We start from the raw sequence: 21,958 nt of genomic DNA, 5'->3' as shown, positions 1-21,958 counted from the left end.
TTGAAAGCCGCAGGCTCCGATTGGTTCACAGTCTGCATAGACAGTAACCTAATAATAACATTGTATTCACAAAGGGCTGTTATCTAAAGCATGCTTCATAGAACATTTTCATATACACTTATTACCCAATTAAATCTGTTACTCATTTCATCACCTTCAAGAAGACGAAAGGCTGGTTCAATGTGGTCTGGATTTGAACCTGCCACCTGCAGATCACACACTGATCTCAAGAGCTGAGCTCACCAAGCCATCATTCCCGCCTCCCACCAGAGAGGTGAGACTGGCCCCTCTGCCAGTGCTTGTTCACGGCGATACAAAAGGGGATGATGGACGGAGCGTTTGAGCAAATCAAACACTCACCCCCAGTCAACTGATCTGGGTTTAATCCATCACCATTCTTTAGCTCACTCAGCCACCCCAGTTCAGACATGGCCATATGCAAATCAGTCTGACCCTGTGCCTCATGGGAACAGTCCAGCCCGAACTGCCAAGCCATGTCTTCCCTGGACCGGAATCAAGCATCCTGGGACCGGTTTCGGATTCATAATCCTCATCAGCCAAGCTATCTTGAATCCAGTGGCCAAGTGAGCAAGGGACTCACGTCTGAGCATACCCTGCCACACTTAGGGTGAACAAAGTGATACAAAAGGGGATGATGGACGGAGCGTTTGAGCAAATCAAACACTCACCCTCAGTCAACTGATCTGGGTTTAATCCATCACCATTCTTTAGCTCACTCAGCCATGTCTGAACTGGGGTGGCAGAGTGGGCTAAAGAACGGTGATGGATTAAACCCAGCTCTTTTGACTGGGTGTGAGTGTTTGATTAATTCAGATGCTCCGTCCATCACCACCCCCTTTTGTACCGCTTTTGGCCGCCCTAAGTGTGGCAGGGTATGCTCAGACGTGAGTCCCTTGCTCACTTTGCCACTGGATTCAAGCAAGCCGGGCTGAAGACGGCTGGAATGCCAGAAACCGGCCCTCGGAAGCTTGTTTCCGGTCCAGGGAAGACATGGCTTGGCAGTTCGGGCTGGACTGTTCCCATGAGGCACAGGGTCAGACTGATTTGCATATAGCCATGTCTGAACTGGGGTGGCAGAGTGGGCTAAAGAACGGCGATGGATTAAACCCAGATCTTTTGACTGGGTGTGAGTGTTTGATTGATTCAGATGCTCCGTCCATCACCACCCCCTTTTGTAGTGCTTGTTCACGGTCCTTATAGAATCTGCTGGACCCCCGGCGCATCAGGGAGGTGGGTGAATGTGTATGGGCCAATTGTATGTGATGTTATCAAATATTGGTCCCTGATTAGGTGTCGCGCTGGATCACCAAAATAGGAAAATATCTGTGAAGCCTGCAGAGTCACCTCATGGCTTGACCTGGAGAGAGAAGGAGGACCTCCCTGTCTGTCCACACCTGTAGAGCGCCGGGCAAGGGGCGTGACCTAGTCCTTGGGAGACGTGCTCAAGGCCAAGCAGATCTTGGCTGTGGACAGAGCAGAGATGGGCGAGCAGAGATGGGCGAGCTGTGGACAGAGCAGTCACGGGCGACCTGTGGACAGAGCAGTGACGGGCGACCTGTGGACAGAGCAGCGACGGGCGACCTGTGGACAGAGCAGCGACGGGCGAGCTGTGGACAGAGCAGTGATGGGAGACCTGTGGACAGAGCAGCGACGGGCGAGCTGCGGACAGAGCAGAGATGGGCGAGCAGCGGACAGAGCAGAGATGGGCGAGCTGTGGACAGAGCAGTCACGAGCAAGCTGTGGACAGAGCAGTCACGAGCAAGCTGTGGACAGAGCAGTCACGAGCAAGCTGTGGACAGAGCAGTCACGGGCAAGCTGTGGACAGAGCAGTCACGGGCAAGCTGTGGACAGAGCAGTCACGGGCAAGCTGTGGACAGAGCAAGCTGTGGACACAGCAGCCACAAGCGAGCTGTGGACAGAGCAGCCACAGGCGAGCTGTGGACAGAGCAGAGATGGGCGAGCAGCGGACAGAGCAGCGACGGGCGAGCTGTGGACAGAGCAGTCACGGGCGACCTGTGGACAGAGCAGTCACGGGCGACCTGTGGACAGAGCAGTCACGGGCGACCTGTGGACAGAGCAGTCACGGGCGACCTGTGGACAGAGCAGTCACGGGCGACCTGTGGACAGAGCAGTGACGGGCGACCTGTGGACAGAGCAGTGACGGGCGACCTGTGGACAGAGCAGCGACGGGCGACCTGTGGACAGAGCAGCGACGGGCGACCTGTGGACAGAGCAGCGACGGGCGAGCTGTGGAAAGAGCAGCGATGGGCGAGCTGTGGACAGAGCAGTGATGGGCGACCTGTGGACAGAGCAGCGACGGGCGAGCTGCGGACAGAGCAGAGATGGGCGAGCAGCGGACAGAGCAGAGATGGGCGAGCTGTGGACAGAGCAGTCACAAGCAAGCTGTGGACAGAGCAGTCACGGGCAAGCTGTGGACAGAGCAGTCACGGGCAAGCTGTGGACAGAGCAGTCACGGGCAAGCTGTGGACAGGGCAAGCTGTGGACAGAGCAAGCTGTGGACAGAGCAGCCACAGGCGAGCTGTGGACAGAGCAGCCACAGGCGAGCTGTGGACAGAGCAGAGATGGGCGAGCAGCGGACAGAGCAGCGACGGGCGAGCTGTGGACAGAGCAGTCATGGGTGAGCTGTGGACAGAGCAAGCTGTGGACAGAGCAAGCTGTGGACAGAGCAGCCACGGACAGAGCAAGCTGTGGACAGAGCAGCCACGGGTGAGCTGTGGACAGAGCAGCCACGGACAGAGCAAGCTGTGGACAGAGCAGCCACGGGCGAGCTGTGGACAGAGCAGCCACGGGCGAGCTGTGGACAGAGCAGCCACGGGCGAGCTGTGGACAGAGCAGCCACGGATGAGCTGTGGACAGAGCAGCCACGGGCGAGCTGTGGACAGAGCAGCCACGGGCGAGCTGTGGACAGAGCAGCCACGGGCGAGCTGTGGACAGAGCAGCCACGGGCGAGCTGTGGACAGAGCAGTCACGGGCGAGCTGTGGACAGAGAAGTCACGGGCGAGCTGTGGACAGAGCAGTCACGGGCGAGCTGTGGACAGAGCAGTCACGGGCGAGCTGTGGACAGAGCAGTGACGGGCGAGCTGTGGACAGAGCAGTGACGGGCGAGCTGTGGACAGAGCAGAGATGGGCGAGCAGCGGACAGAGCAGTGACGGGCGAGCTGTGGACAGAGCAGTGACGGGCGAGCTGTGGACAGAGCAGTGACGGGCGAGCTGTGGACAGAGCAGAGATGGGCGAGCAGCGGACAGAGCAGTGACGGGCGAGCTGTGGACAGAGCAGTGACGGGCGAGCAGTGGACAGAGCAGAGATGGGCGAGCAGTGGACAGAGCAGAGATGGGCAAGCTGTGGACAGAGCAGAGATGGGCAAGCTGTGGACAGAGCAGAGATGGGCAAGCTGTGGACAGAGCAGAGATGGGCAAGCTGTGGACAGAGCAGAGATGCGCAAGCTGTGGACAGAGGGGAGCAGCCACGGGCGAGCTGTGGACAGAGCAGCCACGGGCGAGCTGTGGACAGAGCAGCCACGGGCAAGCTGTGGACGAGAAGCCCCACCGCGGAGTGTGAAAGCTTCTTTCTGGGAACAGCCCGTGTGGAAACGAACCAAGCTTCCTCTTTCACTTCATGCGAGCTTCCTCTTGTGCGCGATCACTGGACGTGCCCAAAATGGATGGGGGGGGGGGCAAATAAAGCAGAGCCTCGAAGAGAGAAGTGAAACCGCACTAACAGTACTGCAGACTGTGGGAAAGCCTGTCATCATGGTAAAAGCAGAGCAGTGTTTCACGTGAGCAAGGATTGCGCCAGATGTGGTGATGGGGGGTAAGTCCTGGTCTCCCTCCCCCCCCCGCTTCCCTCCCACAAGAGACATGGTGACCAGAGTTCCTTCCACTGGGGGCAGCCTGTCATTCTATACTCCCTTCTATGAGCTTTGCAGCCATGTTACAAGACCTGGAGCATGCTGGGACATAGCATCCAAGGGGTACCACAGCATCCGCCTCTCCAAGGACTCGCTGTGGTATCCTGTCACTTTTCTTGCTCAAATCATTGCTGTCAGGTGTATTAGTTCAACTAGATCACCTTAAATCAGGATCCTGCAATTATGTGACTGTACAGCCATGTCGATTTTTGCATAATTGTACATTTGCCGTATTTGCCACACAATCCATCATTTGCTGCATAATCGACCGATGTTGGCAAAAAAAAAATCTGCTTCTAGATCAAAAGTTACTCAAAACGCAGCCACAAGTGTTGCCACGCAGTGGATCACCCTTTGCAAAGCTGGACTGGGCACTTTTCAGTGCCTTCTTCCTATATGTTGGTATGAAACAGGTACTAAAGAGATGCAACTAATGCCTAGACATTGTTAACAAGGCTACAATTGGCAAAATAACTAAGTAATACTATCACACGATAAGTGCCGCATAAAGCTGCAGAAATTGCCATTTCTTGCCACATAATTTACTCAACCCTGCCGCATAATTCCAGTGGCCCTGCCTTAAGTGAACCAGGGCTACAGAATGCATTAGGGTTCTGAAATAAAATAACTGAAGGGGGCATTGTGTCCTCAGAGGCACAGAGTCACCTGGGGACATAAACAATGGCATAGAGCAAAGACACTGGGCAGCTGTATAAACAAGCATTGGTTTCATTGCCACTACTACGTCAGGGCAATTTCGTTAGAGCAGGGTCATCAATCGCCTGCGAGGGATGATTAAACGCGCTCCGTGTAAAGAAGGCGAAATTGCACTACATTAGAGTGTACGCCAAAAAGAGGTTCCCTCGGTGTGACGCAGTGGAGAGCTGGTACGAGTGACTTGGGCTCCCACATGTCATTTTACAAAAACAACACCAGTGTCTAAGATTGGTGATTGATGACCCTGCCCTGACAAAATTGCCCTGAAGTAGTAGTGGCAATAAAACATGTCAGCTGAGTAATAAAGTGGTCTGCATAAAAGCAGCCGGTTTTACATTTTGACTAAGTACACAAGTGAAGAATAAGGTTGGTAATCGTGTTACTTATTTCAATTTTATCTTCAGGGGGTCTTGTTTTGTGGTAGTCGTGATATACACATCACAGTGGTATTATAATTTTTGGCACTCATTTTTTGGGACACACATATTTTTCAAGGCAAGATGGTTGCCAATGATGAGAATAGTGAGCATAGCTGGTGAGTACCACTCAGCAAGCTCGACTGGTGGTGCGCACATGAAGTGCCATCTTGTCCTTTCACATATTTTTCATACGGGTAACACATAGATTGGTGTAGCCAGTGTTCAATACACTATTTAAGGTACACCCCTATATATATAGGGGGTACGTGGTTTTTGACTGTCAGTTGCAAAAGGGTTCGTTTTCAGAAATTCGGGCAGTAAAGTGGAAGGACAATACCTCTGATAAAAGTGAGGAACGGTAAGAAAAAGAGTGATGGATTCCCCGCCTCCACTTATACGAGTATCCTCAAGAAGAGGAGTCCTAGATGAACAGGTATTTGTTTTTATATTACTGCACAAATCGCCCCCAAGGCTGCCCAAAAACTGCAGCCTACAGCTGGAACTCAGATACCGGCCCCTCGGCCATTGCCAGAGTGCCTGCCTTACCAATCTGACCCTGTTGTCTGGGAGAAGGAAAGAGCTCTCTGACCACCCTGGGTTAGATACTGGCTGTTCCCATGAGGCACAGGGTCAGTGCTGATTTGCATATAGCCAGTGTCTAACCCAGGGTGTTGTGGAGTGCAAAAAAACGATGGATTTAGGCCCAGATCCTTGTACTGGGGTGAATGTATGACATTGTTCTACATTCTGTCCTTCAACTGTGTTTTTTGCAATTTTCACCCCGAGTGGGCTGGGTATTCTCAGACGTGAGTCCCAGGCTCTCCACACCACTCGAGTCAAGCTATCCAGGCTGAATGAAGGCTGATAGCCAGAAACCGGTCCTTGGATGCTTGATTCCGGTCTGGGAAAGACATGGCTTGGTAGTTCGGACTGGACTGTTCCCATGAGGCACAGGGTCAGAGCTGATTTGCATATAGCCAGTGTCTAACCCAGGGTGGTGTGGAGTGCAAAAAAACGATGGATTTAGGCCCAGATCCTTGTACTGGGGTGAATGTATGACATTGTTCTACATTCTGTCCATCAACTGTGTTTTTTGCAATTTTCACCCCGAGTGGGTTGGGTATGCTCAGACGTGAGTCCCAGGCTCTCCACATCACTGGAGTCAAGCTATCCAGGTTGAATGAAGGCTGATAGCCAGAAACCGGTCCTTGGATGCTTGATTCCTGTCTGGGAAAGACATGGCTTGGTAGTTCGGACTGGACTGTTCCCATGAGGCACAGGGTCAGAGCTGATTTGCATATAGCCAGTGTCTAACCCAGGGTGGTGTGGAGTGCAAAAAAACGATGGATTTAGGCCCAGATCCTTGTACTGGGGTGAATGTATGACATTGTTCTACATTCTGTCCATCAACTGTATTTTTTGCAATTGTCCTTTTTCTTTCAAGCATTCAGGTAACAAGATAAATATGTAAAAATAAGATTTATTTAGTATAGATCATAAAAAGAACTGTCTCTTGAAGCTCAGAATGGGTGTCATTAATAATTTCCTCTTCCTCTCAAAAGACGGATGACACATCTGTCACTCAGCAGCCACCAGCACCTCAATGACAGTATCAGCTGTCTACCCCTTGGCTGCTAAAGACTATATCCAGACTCACTGCATCGCAGGGCGAGTACTCTCAGCAGCAGGCCTTAGGTCAGTCAAGCTGTGCGGGACGCTGGGCCCTGGGGGGGATGAGGGGGGGCGGGGGTAAGTGGGCTTTACTCTCTCCACCTGCTCTCGTATTACATTTAAAAAGTGTCCCTTGGGCTGGACGGAGTGCAGCAGCAGGCCCCAGTTTTTGGACATCACTTGGAAATGCACTTGCGCCAAGAAGCTCACTCACCACTCAGAAAGCACACTCGGTGCGGAGGACGCGCACTCACCGTCACCGGGTCCGGCATGGCTTCTGACATCTCCACGAAGTTCGCCATCAGGTAGCCACGGCAGGCCCGCCACAGGAGCCGCTCGAAGGAGTTCACCTTCCACGGGTGGATCACGCCTGCCACGAAGCTGCAGTATCGGGGTGAGAGAAGAAAAGAGAAACAGGCAGAGGCAGGGAGTAAGAGAGTTACAGGAGGGGGGAGAGAGAGAGAGAGAGAGATGGGAGAGGAGGAGAGAGAGGGAGAGAGAGAGGGATAACAGTCAATCGCACAGCGAAAATCAAATCAAACTGTAACATTATTAACAGAAGATAAACTCCTAAAGGCTTAGATAGGACATTCATTTCTCAACCACAGTGGTCCACTGCACAGCTCGAAACTATTTTTTTAAGTGGGCTAGAGAAGGAAACTAAAAGGACGGATTAGAGAGCTGAGGGTCCTTTCGGACACCAGCTTGGAGAAGGGGGTGGGTCGAACAAACCCCATCCGATGTGAGGAGTTCACATGCTGCCCTGGTTACCGTCTGGGCGTACTAAGCGGTCCCCTAGTTCGGTCTGTTGCTTACCACAGGTGATACCTAGCCAACAGTAATGGGTGCTTCAACTGGATAACCAAGCTGCTCCCTCTAGGCGCTTGATTCTCAGGGTAAGGAGGACGAACGCTTACTCCAGGAGGTGGCGCGGTTAGAAACTTAGCTTCATAAAGACACAGTTAATAAAACTAAACTATGTGAATGTGCAACAAGTACTATATTTTTAAAGAAAAAGAAATTTTTTCTAAGGGAAGTAAAACAAGACGTACATGAAACCGAAGGCTTGAGCATCGAAGGCCGTAGATATGGCCACTAAATGTCTTGGCAGGGCGTATATACGCGAGGCCGTAGAGAAAGGGGATACGATGACTCCTCATATGGACAAGTATCAAACGCGTTGGCTAGATGGTAACTTGATCACTCAAAGCTGGGGTCTCATTGAATAGATTGGACTACAGTCAACATTTAGATCTTGGCAAACGGTTACTCCTTCACAGCGGTGAAGGATATCCCGCCCGCTGAAATACAAATCCCTCCATATCCAATGGATTTATATTTTTGCCAGGTCACCAGCTGAACTTCCATCTACCCTCAAGACACCTGTGCTCTGCCTCACTGGCCCTCGCTCACGTCCCACGTGTTCATTGCAGCAGCAGCGGCGGCCGGTCTTTTGACATCACCGACAAGACCTGGAATGACCTCACCTCCACTTCTGAACGGCACCCTCCCCGGCGGTCTTCAGAAAGCGACTCAAGAGCTGGAATGACCTCCCTCTCCACCTCCAAACGGCACCCTCCCCGGGAATCTACAGAAAGCAATGACCTCCACCTACGAACAGCACCCTCCCCGGTGGTCTTCAGAAAGCGACTCAAGAGCTGGAATGACCTCCCCCTCCAATTCCGAACAGCACCCTCCCCGGCGGTCTTCAGAAAGCAACTCAAGAGCTGGAATGACCTCCCCCTCCACCTCCGAACAGCACCCACCCCGGCGGTCTTCAGACAGCGACTCAAGACCTGGCATGACCTCCACCTACGAATAGCACCCTCCCCGGCGGTCTTCAGAAAGCGACTCAAGAGCTGGAATGACCTCCCCCTCCACCTCCAAACAGCACCCTCCCCGGGGTTCTTCAGAAAGCGACTCAAGAGCTGGAATGACCTCCACCTATGAACAGCACCCTCCCCGGCGGTCTTCAGAAAGCGACTCAAGAGCTGGAATGACCTCCCCCTCCACCTCCAAACAGCACCCTCCCCGGGGTTCTTCAGAAAGCGACTCAAGACCTAGAATGGCCTCCCCCTCCACCTCCGAACAGCACCCTCCCCGGCGGTCTTCAGAAAGCGACTCAAGAGCTGGCTCTTCGACGCAGAAACCTCAGCACCTAGATACCCCAAAGCCGCTGTGGGAATTAAATGAGAGCAAATGGGGGATTTGCTAGGTGTTGCCCCGCCAGACTCTGTTCAAGACACCATCTGGGAAGGATCTAACAGGTCTCTTAAGGGTTTTGAAATGGGGCCTGGGACTGGGGTTAACAAAACAAACGGGTCAGCACCTTCAAAGGCGCCCCCCATACTTTAGTAGCCTGCACCTCGAAGATGGGTTGGTCACAGTCAAGATGTTCAGTTGGCCCGACACCAAAGGGAAGGAGTGTTCATAGATTTGGACGATCCTACCTGGGTAATGTGATTTAGGGCCCAAGCACACCTTCAGAAACCTGGAGAGAGTCTCCTACAATCCCAGGCCCGGAGTAAAGAAGAAAAAAACGGTGTCCTTACCGTGCTTGGTGGGAACAGACACAATTGTGGTAGAGGTGTGGCGCAGCGACCAGGGTGCCTGACTCCGGACCACAGGGTTCACGGTTCGATCCCCGGCTCGGGCAGCAGGTTAGCCCAGCCTCATGCGACTCTAGGCAATAGCTTGCTTATTCTTCCCGACGGCCCCCAGCGCCGGGACACCTCTCTGGAGGTAGCTGTACGCTTTACAAATGCTGGCATGTACATTTATTTATTTAGTGTGCCAGGAGACCCTGCAACAGTGCCAGCTCGCCACATATGTCGGCTGGAAAGCGTCTCTTCAGCTCCATGACCGCACATGGTGATCTTTATTGCCTGTGTGATCCTGATCCGCTGGCTCTTGGGCAGGCCTTCCTTCCTACCAGAGGTCTGCTCCTCTCATCAGTGGGCACGTCAGCTTCCTCTAGTAGTGGTCAGTCACAGGAGCAAGGCTTATCCACAGCACGCAAGTAAGAGCCGCCAGCAATGAGGTGTCCCTTTGAAGCATACCGGTGTGCAGTGAGCCAAGGGGAGCGGCTCAGGGGCACCTCTATGTCTCCTGGAGCCCCTGGTGGTAGGCCACAGCCAAGTAACCTGCAAAGATAGCTCAAATTCAATCTTGCTTCAGTCAGGAGTAGGTGCACCCTTGGTCTTCGACGGACCTTGGTGGACTTTTCCAGGCACGTAGTGTCAAGCCAGGCCAGTAATATCTAGAACAGGGGTTCCCACTCTGGGGTGCCCACATCCCTAGGGGGTGCGAGATGGAATTTTAGGTTGTGCGACAAAGAGGGAAAGTATGTACTGTATGCATAATAGGAATTTGGTAAGACTTTTGCAGGGGATGCGAACATTAATCAAACATTTCCGAGGGATGCGGGTCATAGGCAAGGTTAGGAACCCCTGATCTAAAAGTAGGCTTGTGGCTCAGAGCTTGAATGGACCAATCGCAGCGCTCAGACAGCCGGGCTCTGGCAAGCGCTGTACATAAAGGGGCAGAGGAATGTCACAGAAGAGCGGATACTTAGTCTATGACGGAGGGGGCGATGATGCACCCCCCAAACTCATAAGGAGAGCACTACATACGTTGCCATAGCTTTATTTGTTTGCAGGTTTACATAGCGTAGACCACGTCATAGCGGATATACTTTGAAACAACCCGAGCTACAGATAAAGAGCCTATACATGGCATTAACAATGGGATGTTGAGATCTTTTGAGTGTTTAACATTGTGGACAACTTCACGACTATAGTTGAGGAAAGGTTTCTCATCTCAGGTTTACGGATTGTTAAGGCTTTGCGGATTCACACTTTACATCTAGGAGCCACATTATCAATACATTACATCTGGACTACATTATCAAAGTCAAAGGTTTAGAGCGTTAGGGTAACTGATGAGCTAATGTTTAGGGCGAAGGTAAAGAGAGTAATGCTTAGGGTTAGTTAAGTTTTACACTTCCGCTGAGGGGTAAGGTTAGACTTAGAAAGGGGGAGGGTAACATAAGGGTTACTACTAGGCCTAGGTAAGTGGCAAAGACTAAGGCATAGTTTTAGGGTCATCTGTAGTTAGTGAGAAGGTCAGACTAAAGTTAATATTTTAAGTTAGCAACAAGGTAAAGCTTGCAGTATGATTAGGTGGGTGGAGAGACACATATAGTGACATTGTAGACAAGCATTGCCAAAGCAAACACGTCTCACCTCGAAGACCTAATGGTTTTGCCAAATGATTGTAGCCACTGTGTACTGCATGTCTCATGATTTAAAAAAAGCCTTTGACACGTTTAGGCCCGTGCAGCGCGCATGTGAGCACCTTAAAAATGGGAAGGGTGTTTTCTTTTTGGTTACAGATCAGCAGCATCGGATTGGTAATGCAGGCACTCAGGCAATGCCTGAGGGGCCAATATCAGACTTCCAGCTGAGGGCTGCTCTTTTGGGCAGCCTGGGGTCTGTTTTGGGTGTTGTCTGTGTTTGAATACCGCCAGCGGCCCAGTGGGTGCCTGAGTGGCCTTACTGGGGGCAGATGGGCGTCCATTACTTCCCTTTCTCTCGCTGGCTGGCCCATTAATGAATGCATATTTAGCGGGGGCAGGAGGCCTGAGAAAAAGTGGCCTCACTTGTTTTCAGGTGTGTTTCACCAGTGCAAACTAATCCGTACATTTTGTTAACGCCCCCATCCCCTTTTTTTAAATAAAACTTCACCAAAGCAGTGTTTTGCGGAAAGGCAATATGGAAATGTGGGCAACTTTTTTAGCTGCCAGGGCCGATTTTTAATCCCAATCCATCCCTGCCGAGAGTTGGATTGGAAACTAAAAAGAAGGAGGGACGGGTAGAAGGAAGCAACATGGAGGGTGCTGGTGGGAGAGGAAATAGGGAGAAGAGCGTGGGCGATTGGGACATGGAGGGGGTGGGGAGAAGCAGAGATGGGACAGAGCAACACAGACTGCAGGTGGAGAGAAGTGCAGGCAGGGGACCGCTGGAAAACACATGCACACTTATGGTTTGCTAACACAGTTGGAAAAAGAAGTTCTTGAAAACTAAGTGGTGGAAGCAGGGAAGGGAACCAATCAAAAGAGTTGTGAAGCTGTAGCACTCGATGGCAGAGACAAACACAAGATTGACAAGCTGGGACACCAATAAGAAGCAGGGAAAGGGGAGTGACCAGGACAGCCAACCAGCAATGGGCGGGCTCCAAGCCACTGAATGTTCCTAATGAGCTCTGACATGTTTCAAAAGACAAATGCAAAAACAACAGTTGATGGACAGAATGCAGAACAATGTCATACATTCACCCCAGTACAGAGATCTGGGCCTTAATCCATCGTTTTTTTGCTCACCATGCCATTCCAGTTTGAACCCAGCCATATGCAAATTAGTCTTGACCCTGTGCCCCATGGGAACAGTCCAGCCCCAACTGCCAAGCCAGGTCCTCCCTGGACTGGAAAAAAGCATCCTAGTACCGGTTTCGGGCTTTCAGCCCTCATCAACCAGGATCGCTTGATTCCAGTGACATGGAGAGCACGGGACTCAGGTCTGAGCATACCCGTCCCACTCGGGGTGGACTGTTCCCATGAGGCACAGGGTCAAGACTGATTTGCATAGGGCCATGTCTGAACTGGGGTGGCATGCTCACTGCACTACTGGAGTCAAGCTATCCTGGCTGATGACGGCTGATAGCCAGAAACCGCTACTAAGATTCTTGATTCCGGTCCAGGGAAGACATGGCTTGGCAGTTCGGGCTGGACTGTTCCCATGAGGCACCGGGCCAAGACTGATTTGCATATGGCCATGTCTGAACCGGGGTGGCGTGGTGAGCAAAATAGCGATGGATTAAACCCAGATCTATGACTGGGGGTAAATGTTTTGCCAACGTGCAACATTCCACCCATCACCTTGTGTGTTTTTTTGATGTCTCAAAAGACAGCACACCAGCGGTCTAGTAGGCTCGACCTAAAAGGCGCTTACTGATGCAATGGTGGCAATGTGGTGCAAAGGTTAAAGTGCTGATTTAGTGCGAGCATGCCCTGAAAAGGACTACATAAAGGCAGATGTTGTAGAGGATGACACTAAGCCTACCACAGCTGGGCTTTCGAAAGGGGATCCTGAGAAGGGGAAGTGGTCGGCTATTGGGTAAACCGTGACTAGGAACGCCTGCAGGGAAACTACTGCTTTGCGTAACTGGCATGCTGTGTCTCAAAGAGGCTCCAGCCTTTTAGTGCACAAGTCCCTGGCCGCACTCACCCGAAAACACAACTACACATTATAAACACGAGAAAAGCGAGGGACACCAGCTGAGGGGGGCCGGTGAACAGGTAATGGGGTGGTGGTAGGGAGCCTGAACCTACAGGGGTACAGTTAAAACAAACCACAGCCAGTGACCAGACAGTGTAGAGTAAAAGGCAGCGGGCACATATTTAGGGTCAAATGCACCCTAAGGGGAGTGCGCCTTGCTGGCTTGTATATGGACTGGTCCACAGGGAGGGGGGGCATTCTTTCCAAGCCATGCAGAGGACGCGTGTCACACGACAGGCACATTTACTCACCCTATAATCACCAAAAGAATATGACCCGCTGTGAAAGGGGTAAAGAAAGGTCAACCTAATGAAACATAAAGGAACTATTTAAATAGTAGCAGAGGGTTGTTCTGCTCACGCAAGTTAAATTAAAAATGCCACATGTGTGACCAAGCGATGCTCTGAATTCTAAATGTTAGTAATTACTTTCTTTCAGGTACGTTGACCCCATTGAATGAACACTCACATTGGCTCTGTCACTTATCTGTTCTGACAGAGAGCTCTGTTGGAAGACAGGCACCACCCTTCGGAGTACTTAAGGTAATAGGCGAAACACACATGGGCGTAACGCAGGCCCCTCCGGTGCAGGGAGTCCCAAAACCTTTAGGGGCCCCCAACTATCCAGGAGGCCACATTCGGGCCAAGGCCATTCAATATCTGTGCTTTAAGCAAGACTAAAGGGCCCCCCTTCGGTTCTGCGATACACAAATGGAAATCAATATATTTATTTTGCACTAAAAGCAAAATATACACGTGCTATTTTTAATATTGTTTACACTTTCGAAGGCAAGATATAAGGCTTCTGAAGAAAACGAATGTGCTGGGTCTAAAATCCCAGGAGAGGGGGTTGACAATCCCCACTCCTGTACGGATTCTACGCTAGCGACTAGTGCAAGCAAGGAATCAGGGAATAACAAGCATCTGGACAGAGTTAACCAGTGTTAAGGAAAACAAGAAAAAGGAAAAAAAAAAAATCATATTCACATTACATTGCAAACCCCAGTGCTGTCCATGATGTCAGAGAAAATCTTATTTACAAAGCCACATAGGACTTTGCTTTTGCTACAAAGAGATTTCCATGCTCCAAGTTTAAATTGATAGAATACTCAGCCCAAGAATTAACAAAACATTTACTCCTCATTTAAATCACAACTTTTAAGAGTTGAGAGTAAACCCCACATGCAAAACGTTTCTCACCGGCTCGGAGATCCTCAATTCTCTGGGGAAGGGTTGAGTCCAGTTTGTGCTTCAGCTTCACCCACTGGAGGTTCTCCCACTTTCTTGATTTTTATACATCAGACCTCAGCGGTGATGTTATGGGGTACTCAAAGTGCACCCCTCCTTCTCAGAGGGGCTACAGCCCTCTCTACCAAAGCTAGCGGAGTGGCCGCAGAGGCAGCCGGATCTAGCCGAGGGCACAAGCCTTTTTACTTGTCCCCCAGCGAGGTAACTGATGCTAGCTCTCTCCGATAAAGTTCTCTTCAGTACCCCATTACTGAGCTCCTTGCCTTCATCATGCCTGGTACATGGCTGAACCCAGAAACACATGTCTAGAGACAAGAGCCCTACCTGGACCAACTTTGGTGAAAAACTACAGCAACTTTGAAGTAAGCGACTGCATTTACCAGAATGCAATGGGGTGAACTGTGCTGGGATGAGAGGCAGTGTGCTCGCTTCCCCCGGGACATGTATGATGGTTGCATGCAGCGACTGTCAGGTGTGTGTGGGCTGACTGGTGAGTGAGTAGTGTCCACTAGATTATTTGTGTGGCAGCTACAAGCACATGTGGGGTTGTACCTCTGGTACAGAAGGGTCTAGACACTTATGCATTCTTTGTAGGTCTGCGTTCAACGTGTAGAATATTTCCCCTCACCTGAAATAGTTATTTTCTTGTGTGCAGGAAAGACCTGCCTGTACTTTCGGATTATTAACTGTTATACATTTTGTTACACGGTTTCAGAGTTGCTGCCCTCTCCCCACCTGGAGTAAGCACCGACTGCTCAGGTCTGCAACCCAGAGAGAGACAAGTGGTAAAAGAAGCACTTAGTCATGAAGTTGGAGTGCAATGGTGGTAAATAAACAAAAGTTAGTGCCTAGTAGCTTCTGACTGTCCTGGGAACCCTAGAAATTCAGGAGAGCCTAGTAACCCTGTCCACAAAGTCTGCCTGGGACTGGCTCACTCAAAGTATTGAAAGAGAACCAATGACTCTGCACCGCTGCCCTCTGCATTCAGCTGCAGTGGAAACTCACCTAAGTTTCAGGTCCACGCGGCGCGAGACAGAAGGATCTAGGAGTGGATCGACATCAGTAGCGTCTGGGAGAGGAGAGTCCGTGTTCACCTGCTGCTGGAACAGAGAAAGGTGTTAATACAGGGGAGTGGCCAGAGGGACAATAAATACACACTGGAACAGTAAGACCCATTGAGGAGTGACCCCCGAGAGGACAAGCCTGTGACAGCCAATGAGAAGAAGAATCCTTGAGAAGGTGAGTCTTGGGGCATCCAATGAAGAATAATGCTTGGGCGGGAGGCCAGTGCCAACCAATAATAAGAATGATCCTTGAGACGGTGAGTCTTGGGGGCAACCAGTGAAAGACTAACGCATGGGGGTGAGGCCTGTAGCAACCAATAAGAAGAATGATCCCAGAGGTGAGTCTTGTGGCAACCAATACAAGACTAATTGATGGGGGTGAGGCCTGTAGCAACCAATAAGAAGAATGATCCTTGAGAAGGTGAGTCTTGTGGCAACCAATGAAAGAATAATGCATGGGGGTGAGGCCTGTAGCAACCAATAAGAAGAAAGATCCCAGAGGTGAGTCTTGTGGCAACCAATAAAAGACTAATGCATGGGGGTGAGGCCTGTGGCAACCAATAAGAAGAATGATCCTTGAGAAGGTGAGTCTTGTGGCAACCAATGAGAGACTAATGCATGGGGGGGAGGCCTGTGGCAACCAATAAGAAGAATGATCCTTGAGAAGGTGAGTCTTGTGGCAACCAATGAAAGACTAATGCATGGGGGTGAGGCCTGTGGCAACCAATAAGAAGAATGATCCCTGAGGTGAGTCTTGTGGCAACCAATGAAAACTAATCATGGGGGTGAGGCCTGTGACAGCCAAAGAGAAGAATGATCTTTGAGAAGGTGAGTCTTGTGGCAACTAATGAAAGACTAATGTATGGGGGGGAGGTTTGTGGCAACCAATAAGAATGATCCTCGAGAAGGTGAGTCTTGTGGCAACCAATGAAAACTAATCGTAGGGGTGAGGCCTGTGGCAACCAAGAAGAAGAATGATCCCTGAGAAGGTGAATAGTGTGGTAACAAAATGAAGACTAATCCACAGGGGTAAGGCCAGTGGCAACCAATAAGAAGGATGGCCCTTTAGAAGGTGAGTCTGGTGGTAACCAATGAAAACTAATCATGGGGGTGAGGCCTGTGGCAACCAGTGTGAAGAAAGAACCCTGGGAAGGTAATGCCGCATGAAGAGAGTGGGACGAGAGGCAGATGTACCCATCTGTACAGATATCCACTCCACCCTCTCCACCGATCCAGTCCTCACCGGATGCTCCGTAAAGCGCTGGCTCTCCCGGAGTATGTTGGCGTATTCGCGTAGCTCTCGCAACCGGTTGTGTAGTGAGTCCCGGTTGCGGCTGATCTCCCGCAGCTCCTGGGCCAGCTGCTCCGACTCCTCCTTGATCTGCATGACATCCTTGGGGGAAGGAGCCGGCGGGTTCTCGTCCTGCACGATTGCTGGGGTCTGGGCCTTCCTGAGCTCCTGGTCCAGGAAATCTGCCAAGGACAAGTTAGGCTTGGACTTCTGTATCGTTCGCATTGTAATCCCACCGGAGGACCCAGGGTTCATGGTACCTCCCTTGTGTGCAGCAAACGCACAGTCCCCTCACCTCCCAAATCCCCACCCACGCACACTTATCGGGCCCAGCCAGGAGGGGCCAGACACAGTTTCACCAAAGAAGCACAAGGGGCCACACATGCCCTTCCGCCACTGGTTCCAAGTGTCAAGGAGCCTTCCTTGTGCACACGATATTCCACATTTACACAATGTACCTAGAGCTCGGTTTCGTCTTGCACTGTGTTTTTTGTTTAGTATTAGTATTTCACATATGGTACCTTATGAGCCCCATCCCTCCTTCCCTTATACATCACTTTGTTTTAATCTTCCAATATAGAATTGTGAAAAAAAACACACCCCTAAACCCCCCCCCCCCCATCCCACACTATTCAAAATGTATTAAATCATGGTAGGACCTCCGACCTTTCCCCATACACACTCATCTACCAAAGGGTTCCAATACTAGAAAGACCACCGCATACCACACACATGCCACACGTGTGCCACCCCCCCCCCTTTGCCCTCCCAAACACAATACTCTGCCATAGGGGCCCCGCTGGTAAGGGACCGCCCTACCACACCACCTCTAAGGTCCAGCCCTTCCTGAAGAGAGAGATTATCTCTATAGTGTGTCTGTTGTTCACTTACTGAAGGTTTTCTCCATTTCATCGCAGCGTCTGACATCGGCCACATATCTCCTTTGAAAGGAATTTACGTTCTGGTTCAACTGTGAAAAAGAGAAATATAAAACCGATTAACAAGAACACAACACAACAGTAGCCTCCTGAAAGACAGTCAATCTCATCCCACTCAATCATCCCAGTTCAGGCATAGCTAATAGGAACTAGAGGGAAAAGGGTCTCACGCCTTTTATTTCTTTGGTGGAAAGAGTTCCAGTACTTTTTACTAACTTGGAAAAAATGGAGTGGACACTGCTAAAAAGCAGAAAATAAGATTGATGTAACCCATTACACTTGGAAGGCTTGGCACTTTAAGCTGGCTCAGCTACCAGCACTTCTAAAGCGCGAGTCTGTTTATCCTGCTTAAAAACACAGCGCCAAGTTCCCGACTCCCTGTTTTTTCAACCCAGTGTCTTTTCACCCCCCCCCCACCCACCTCAACTCTGTTTCTTCACTACCCCCATTAGCCACCCCACTCAAATGGCAAAGCCAATAGGTCTCATCGGCCATAGCTATTGGCTTTGCCAATGCTTATTTATGCAGCATTACCATTGCCACATATCGCTTACATGTCTTTCTGTCTCTTCTCTCCAGCATTACAGAACACACCTTCCATGCCACAGACACATGCTCCAGTGCAAATACTCACGTCTCTGAACTCCACCAATCCCAGCTCGCCCAGCGCGCTGACGCACTCGTAGGCCGACCCGGACTGCATGAAGAGCTGGGCCAGGCAGACCTCCTCGCTGCGGAACAGGGAGCCCATGGCGACCTGGAAGAGACAGACACCTGTGAGGATGAGGAACACCTGAGGAGCTGTGCAGAGGTAGGCATACTGGAGCATGGGGTGTCTCAAGAGTACTGGGTGCTGCACGGCAGGATTGAGGTGCACTGGCAGAGCCGTGTGTGGGTACCAGCACTAGAACAGTAAGGGTGCTGTTGGAGTTCTAGTGAGGTACTATACCCAATCTGCGAATGCTAGGCGGTACTCCTGGCGGGTTCTGTCGTGCCACCTCTGATCTGCCCCCCCATTGGAAAACCAAGTGACCTCTTTGGCCACGTGACTTCCTTGAGGTGCCTAGGACGAGCAGTCTGGGCACTTCTAAAAGGTGGTGGCGGGTTACAATCTTAGATCATCCACCCCACAAACAATGTCCAGTCAAAGGTCCCATCTGTAAAGTGTAAACACAATTTCAAAACCGGAGCAGAGCTAGCATAAATAGATATACATATCAATAACACTCTCTTCAAAAGAGTAAAATGTATTTTATTCTCTTTTATTGTTCCAATTTCATAATTTCTTCCTATTGAGTCAGTTCTCAATCCTTTCCAGCCACAGGGTAACCAAATTGGAAATTCTTGCCACAGTCCATAAATAGAAAATCTCTCAGCCAATGGAAAGCCACAAGACCTTGCCAACAGACTTCATCAGGGCAAGGATACGTGTATTATTTAGAAGTAACAGAACAATACAGTGAGTAGTCCAAAGGCCATACACGCCCAGACTAATTCATATTCCTCAGTAAGAAAAGCGGTCATCTATCTTCATACTGGAGGACAAGTAGATATGTCCGAGAACCCGGTAAGTGCACCAAGTTCAGACCGAAGTATCGGGTAGAGCAGTAATCCACAGCACGTGTCTCGAAGTGGCGAATGCACGGTGGCATTGTAGAAGGCAGGCACTAGACTGTTGTAATGGGACAGTGAGTGTGCGATAGTACGGTGACCCCATGACACTGCCAGCGATACATGGCAAAACCCACACAGGTACTGCCCAATAACGATTAACTGCCCAGGGCCCAAGGAAGGGCCTCATGGACGCCCGGAGGCACATGCCACCAACCTTCGTTGGTGCGCTCTACAATGCACCTACTGGGTCACCCTAGATTAGTAGGGTGGGCTCCGGCTGACCAGAGGGGCTTGGTCGCCAATGGTTTATCCTGCTGACCCTCTACTGACTCGCTCAATCTATTCTCCTCTCATTTCTCATCTCACTACGAGCTTCTCTTTCTTCCAGTGCATCCGATATGGTCCACCTTCTACGCAAGAAGACAAAACTTGACCCCGAAGAACTGTTGCCACATTTTATTCCTACAGGTCTCATTCACAACTCCCTTATTTTAACTGTACTCCAGACATTGTCTCCCCTGTCAAAAGTGGTTTCCTTGCTGATCCTTCAACACCAACTGTTCTGTTCTCTTCTGTTAACCTCATCTTATATAGAGCAAAAGAATGAATCACCCCCGGAGAGATCTCCGTGCCCGGCTGACACAGACGAGCAACAAACACCAACTGAGCTCAACCAATCACTAGAATAGCCATGTTTTTAAACGTTTTTTGAACTTTCCAAACTATGAGCACAGCAACTGCTTTATTCTATATTTCTAAATTCTACAGGTCCAGACAACAAACTTTCCTCGGTGCTTAGCTTACTTAATCAGCAGCATTCGACACAATGGATACATTATAATGTTTCTCCTTCTCTGAATGTTTCAGTCTCTGGGTGGACAGATGTCAGTGCCAGCTTGCCACCCACCCACGCCTTTTCTGATGCAATCTCTCTCACATCGCATCTTATTCCTATAGTAGTGCCTGGAGTTCCATTTTTTGGCACTATCCTCTTTACACTCTGCCGCTGGCCTTCATTGCATCTACTTTAGGTTTTGAGCCACAGTTTTAATTCGAGGACTCCCAGGTATGTTCTCGTTGACCTAGCTCAACCGTGACCCTCCCATCATGCCCAGGTTTTCACTGGTCTCTCTGCTGTTGAGAGGTCATCCACCTTTCACTTTCCCAAATGTAACCGTAAAGAAGCATTGGCAAACCCAATAGGTAATGCTTTAATAAGTCAATGCATGCAAGTACAGACATTCACAAGTGCCTTTAATATGTGTTCTATGCAAAGATGTATTTTATCACATTAAAGCCAGTTGTATTCGCTTTAGAACTGTTGGGAAGCAGCAACAAAAAAACAACATTGTTTTTTCTATACATTGTATATAAGAACTACATAATGTGAGACTAATGAACAAGTGTCAGATGTAAAATAGCCCCTCGTGCACTGCAAGGGAAGCACTTCCAGAAGGCGGACTGTTACAATGAACAGCCAAATTGATGTTTTGTGCTAAAGTGCACGAATATTACACAACACAGTGGTGCTAGATAAACAAATTAATAAAGATAAAACTGTTAAATTGATATGAGAAATCAAGATTACGTGGGGAGAAACACTCTCCTAAATGGAGCCAACTCCCACTTTATGTAGATTTTAAGAAACAATATGTTGTTAGACAACTGTGCTGTTATGACATATTAAAGCCATGATACTTGCTTGCCTTTTCTAATATTTCTGCGCCTCGTTTAATTACTTTTCCTCCGTCTGATAAGTTATGTTGATTTGTATAGTGCACAAATCACCTGAGAGGGTCTCCAGGCGCTTGGACTAGCGTGTGGCACCCAAGGTGCTTATACAAAGAGCCAGGTATTCAACTTCTTGCAAAACTCAAGAAGTGAGGAGGAGGCTCTGGTGTTGTAGTGTACTTCCTATATTCCCAATAGGCTCTGCGCATTGGAATAATATATCCTGTAGTTTAGACAGACCCCCCAGGATAAAGCGGCATTGATTAGCAAATTTAGCGGCACAAAAATGGAAATTTAGCGGCACAAATATGGAAATTTAGCTGCATTTTATTTAGCGGTTTTTCCTACAACAAACACAGATATCTTCGTTTTCTTAGTTGTTTAACAACATGAAACCACGTATATTTGGTTTATTTACAATGTAGACACTTTGTTTGGCTTCAAGGCTGCATATAGGGCACAAAAATGTTAATGAATAATAATGCACACGATTTCAGTTTTTTGTCTTCACTTGTGCCATCGTGGAGGCACCTTATTGATTGGTTCACATACAGCAAGCCCTGAACCTCGTCACCACTTCACCCCCCCCCCCCCAAATTTAAAGTTTAATGTAGCATCATACTCATCTGGCTCCTTATCTCCATTATCATCATCTTCGTGAATGGATGGAAGTTATTTCAGTGGAGTTAACTGTCTGAACCCAAGCCACGGGAAAGCCACTCTCCTCTAACATTAGTAACCAAGAGGCCATTGTTTAGCCCTCCCGACAGGTTCCACACCCACCTGCGTTTTACGGCATATTTCAAACAAGCATTACAAAACAGCTGAGCAAAACATCCTCACATGCACGCAATAAAAACACAGGCTGAAAAAAGTCTAATAGCGTTTGGGAAATATGTGTCAAAAAAATATGAACAACGTTTCCCATATTGCGAAACAAAAAAATCCGACAATTGCTCTTTAACTCGTCACATTCTTAGT

General features: G+C 49.7%; 1 protein-coding gene across 4 annotated transcripts in view; it reads right to left on the bottom strand.

The window, feature by feature from the left end:
* Nucleotides 1–21,958, bottom strand: part of TCIRG1 (T cell immune regulator 1, ATPase H+ transporting V0 subunit a3) — a 137,447-nt gene that overhangs the window by 79,142 nt on the left and 36,347 nt on the right. For 2 of the 4 annotated variants that reach the window (XM_078656554.1, XM_078656710.1), the window contains exons 2-6: nt 18,267–18,389; nt 17,586–17,664; nt 16,647–16,876; nt 15,345–15,436; nt 7,012–7,138 (exon numbers count right to left, since the gene is read on the bottom strand). In XM_078656554.1, coding sequence (XP_078512680.1) covers nt 7,012–7,138; nt 15,345–15,436; nt 16,647–16,876; nt 17,586–17,664; nt 18,267–18,383 — 645 coding nt within the window. In that variant the 5' untranslated portion in view covers nt 18,384–18,389. Of the gene's footprint in view, nt 1–7,011; nt 7,139–15,344; nt 15,440–16,646; nt 16,877–17,585; nt 17,665–18,266; nt 18,390–21,958 lie in introns of all 4 variants that reach the window. The other 2 variants (XM_078656483.1, XM_078656631.1) reach the window with 1 other exon arrangement.

The sequence above is a fragment of the Lissotriton helveticus genome, chromosome 1_1 (assembly GCF_964261635.1).
Source record: "Lissotriton helveticus chromosome 1_1, aLisHel1.1, whole genome shotgun sequence".
NCBI lineage: Eukaryota > Metazoa > Chordata > Amphibia > Caudata > Salamandridae > Lissotriton > Lissotriton helveticus.
This window is presented reverse-complemented; position numbering and strand designations above follow the sequence as displayed.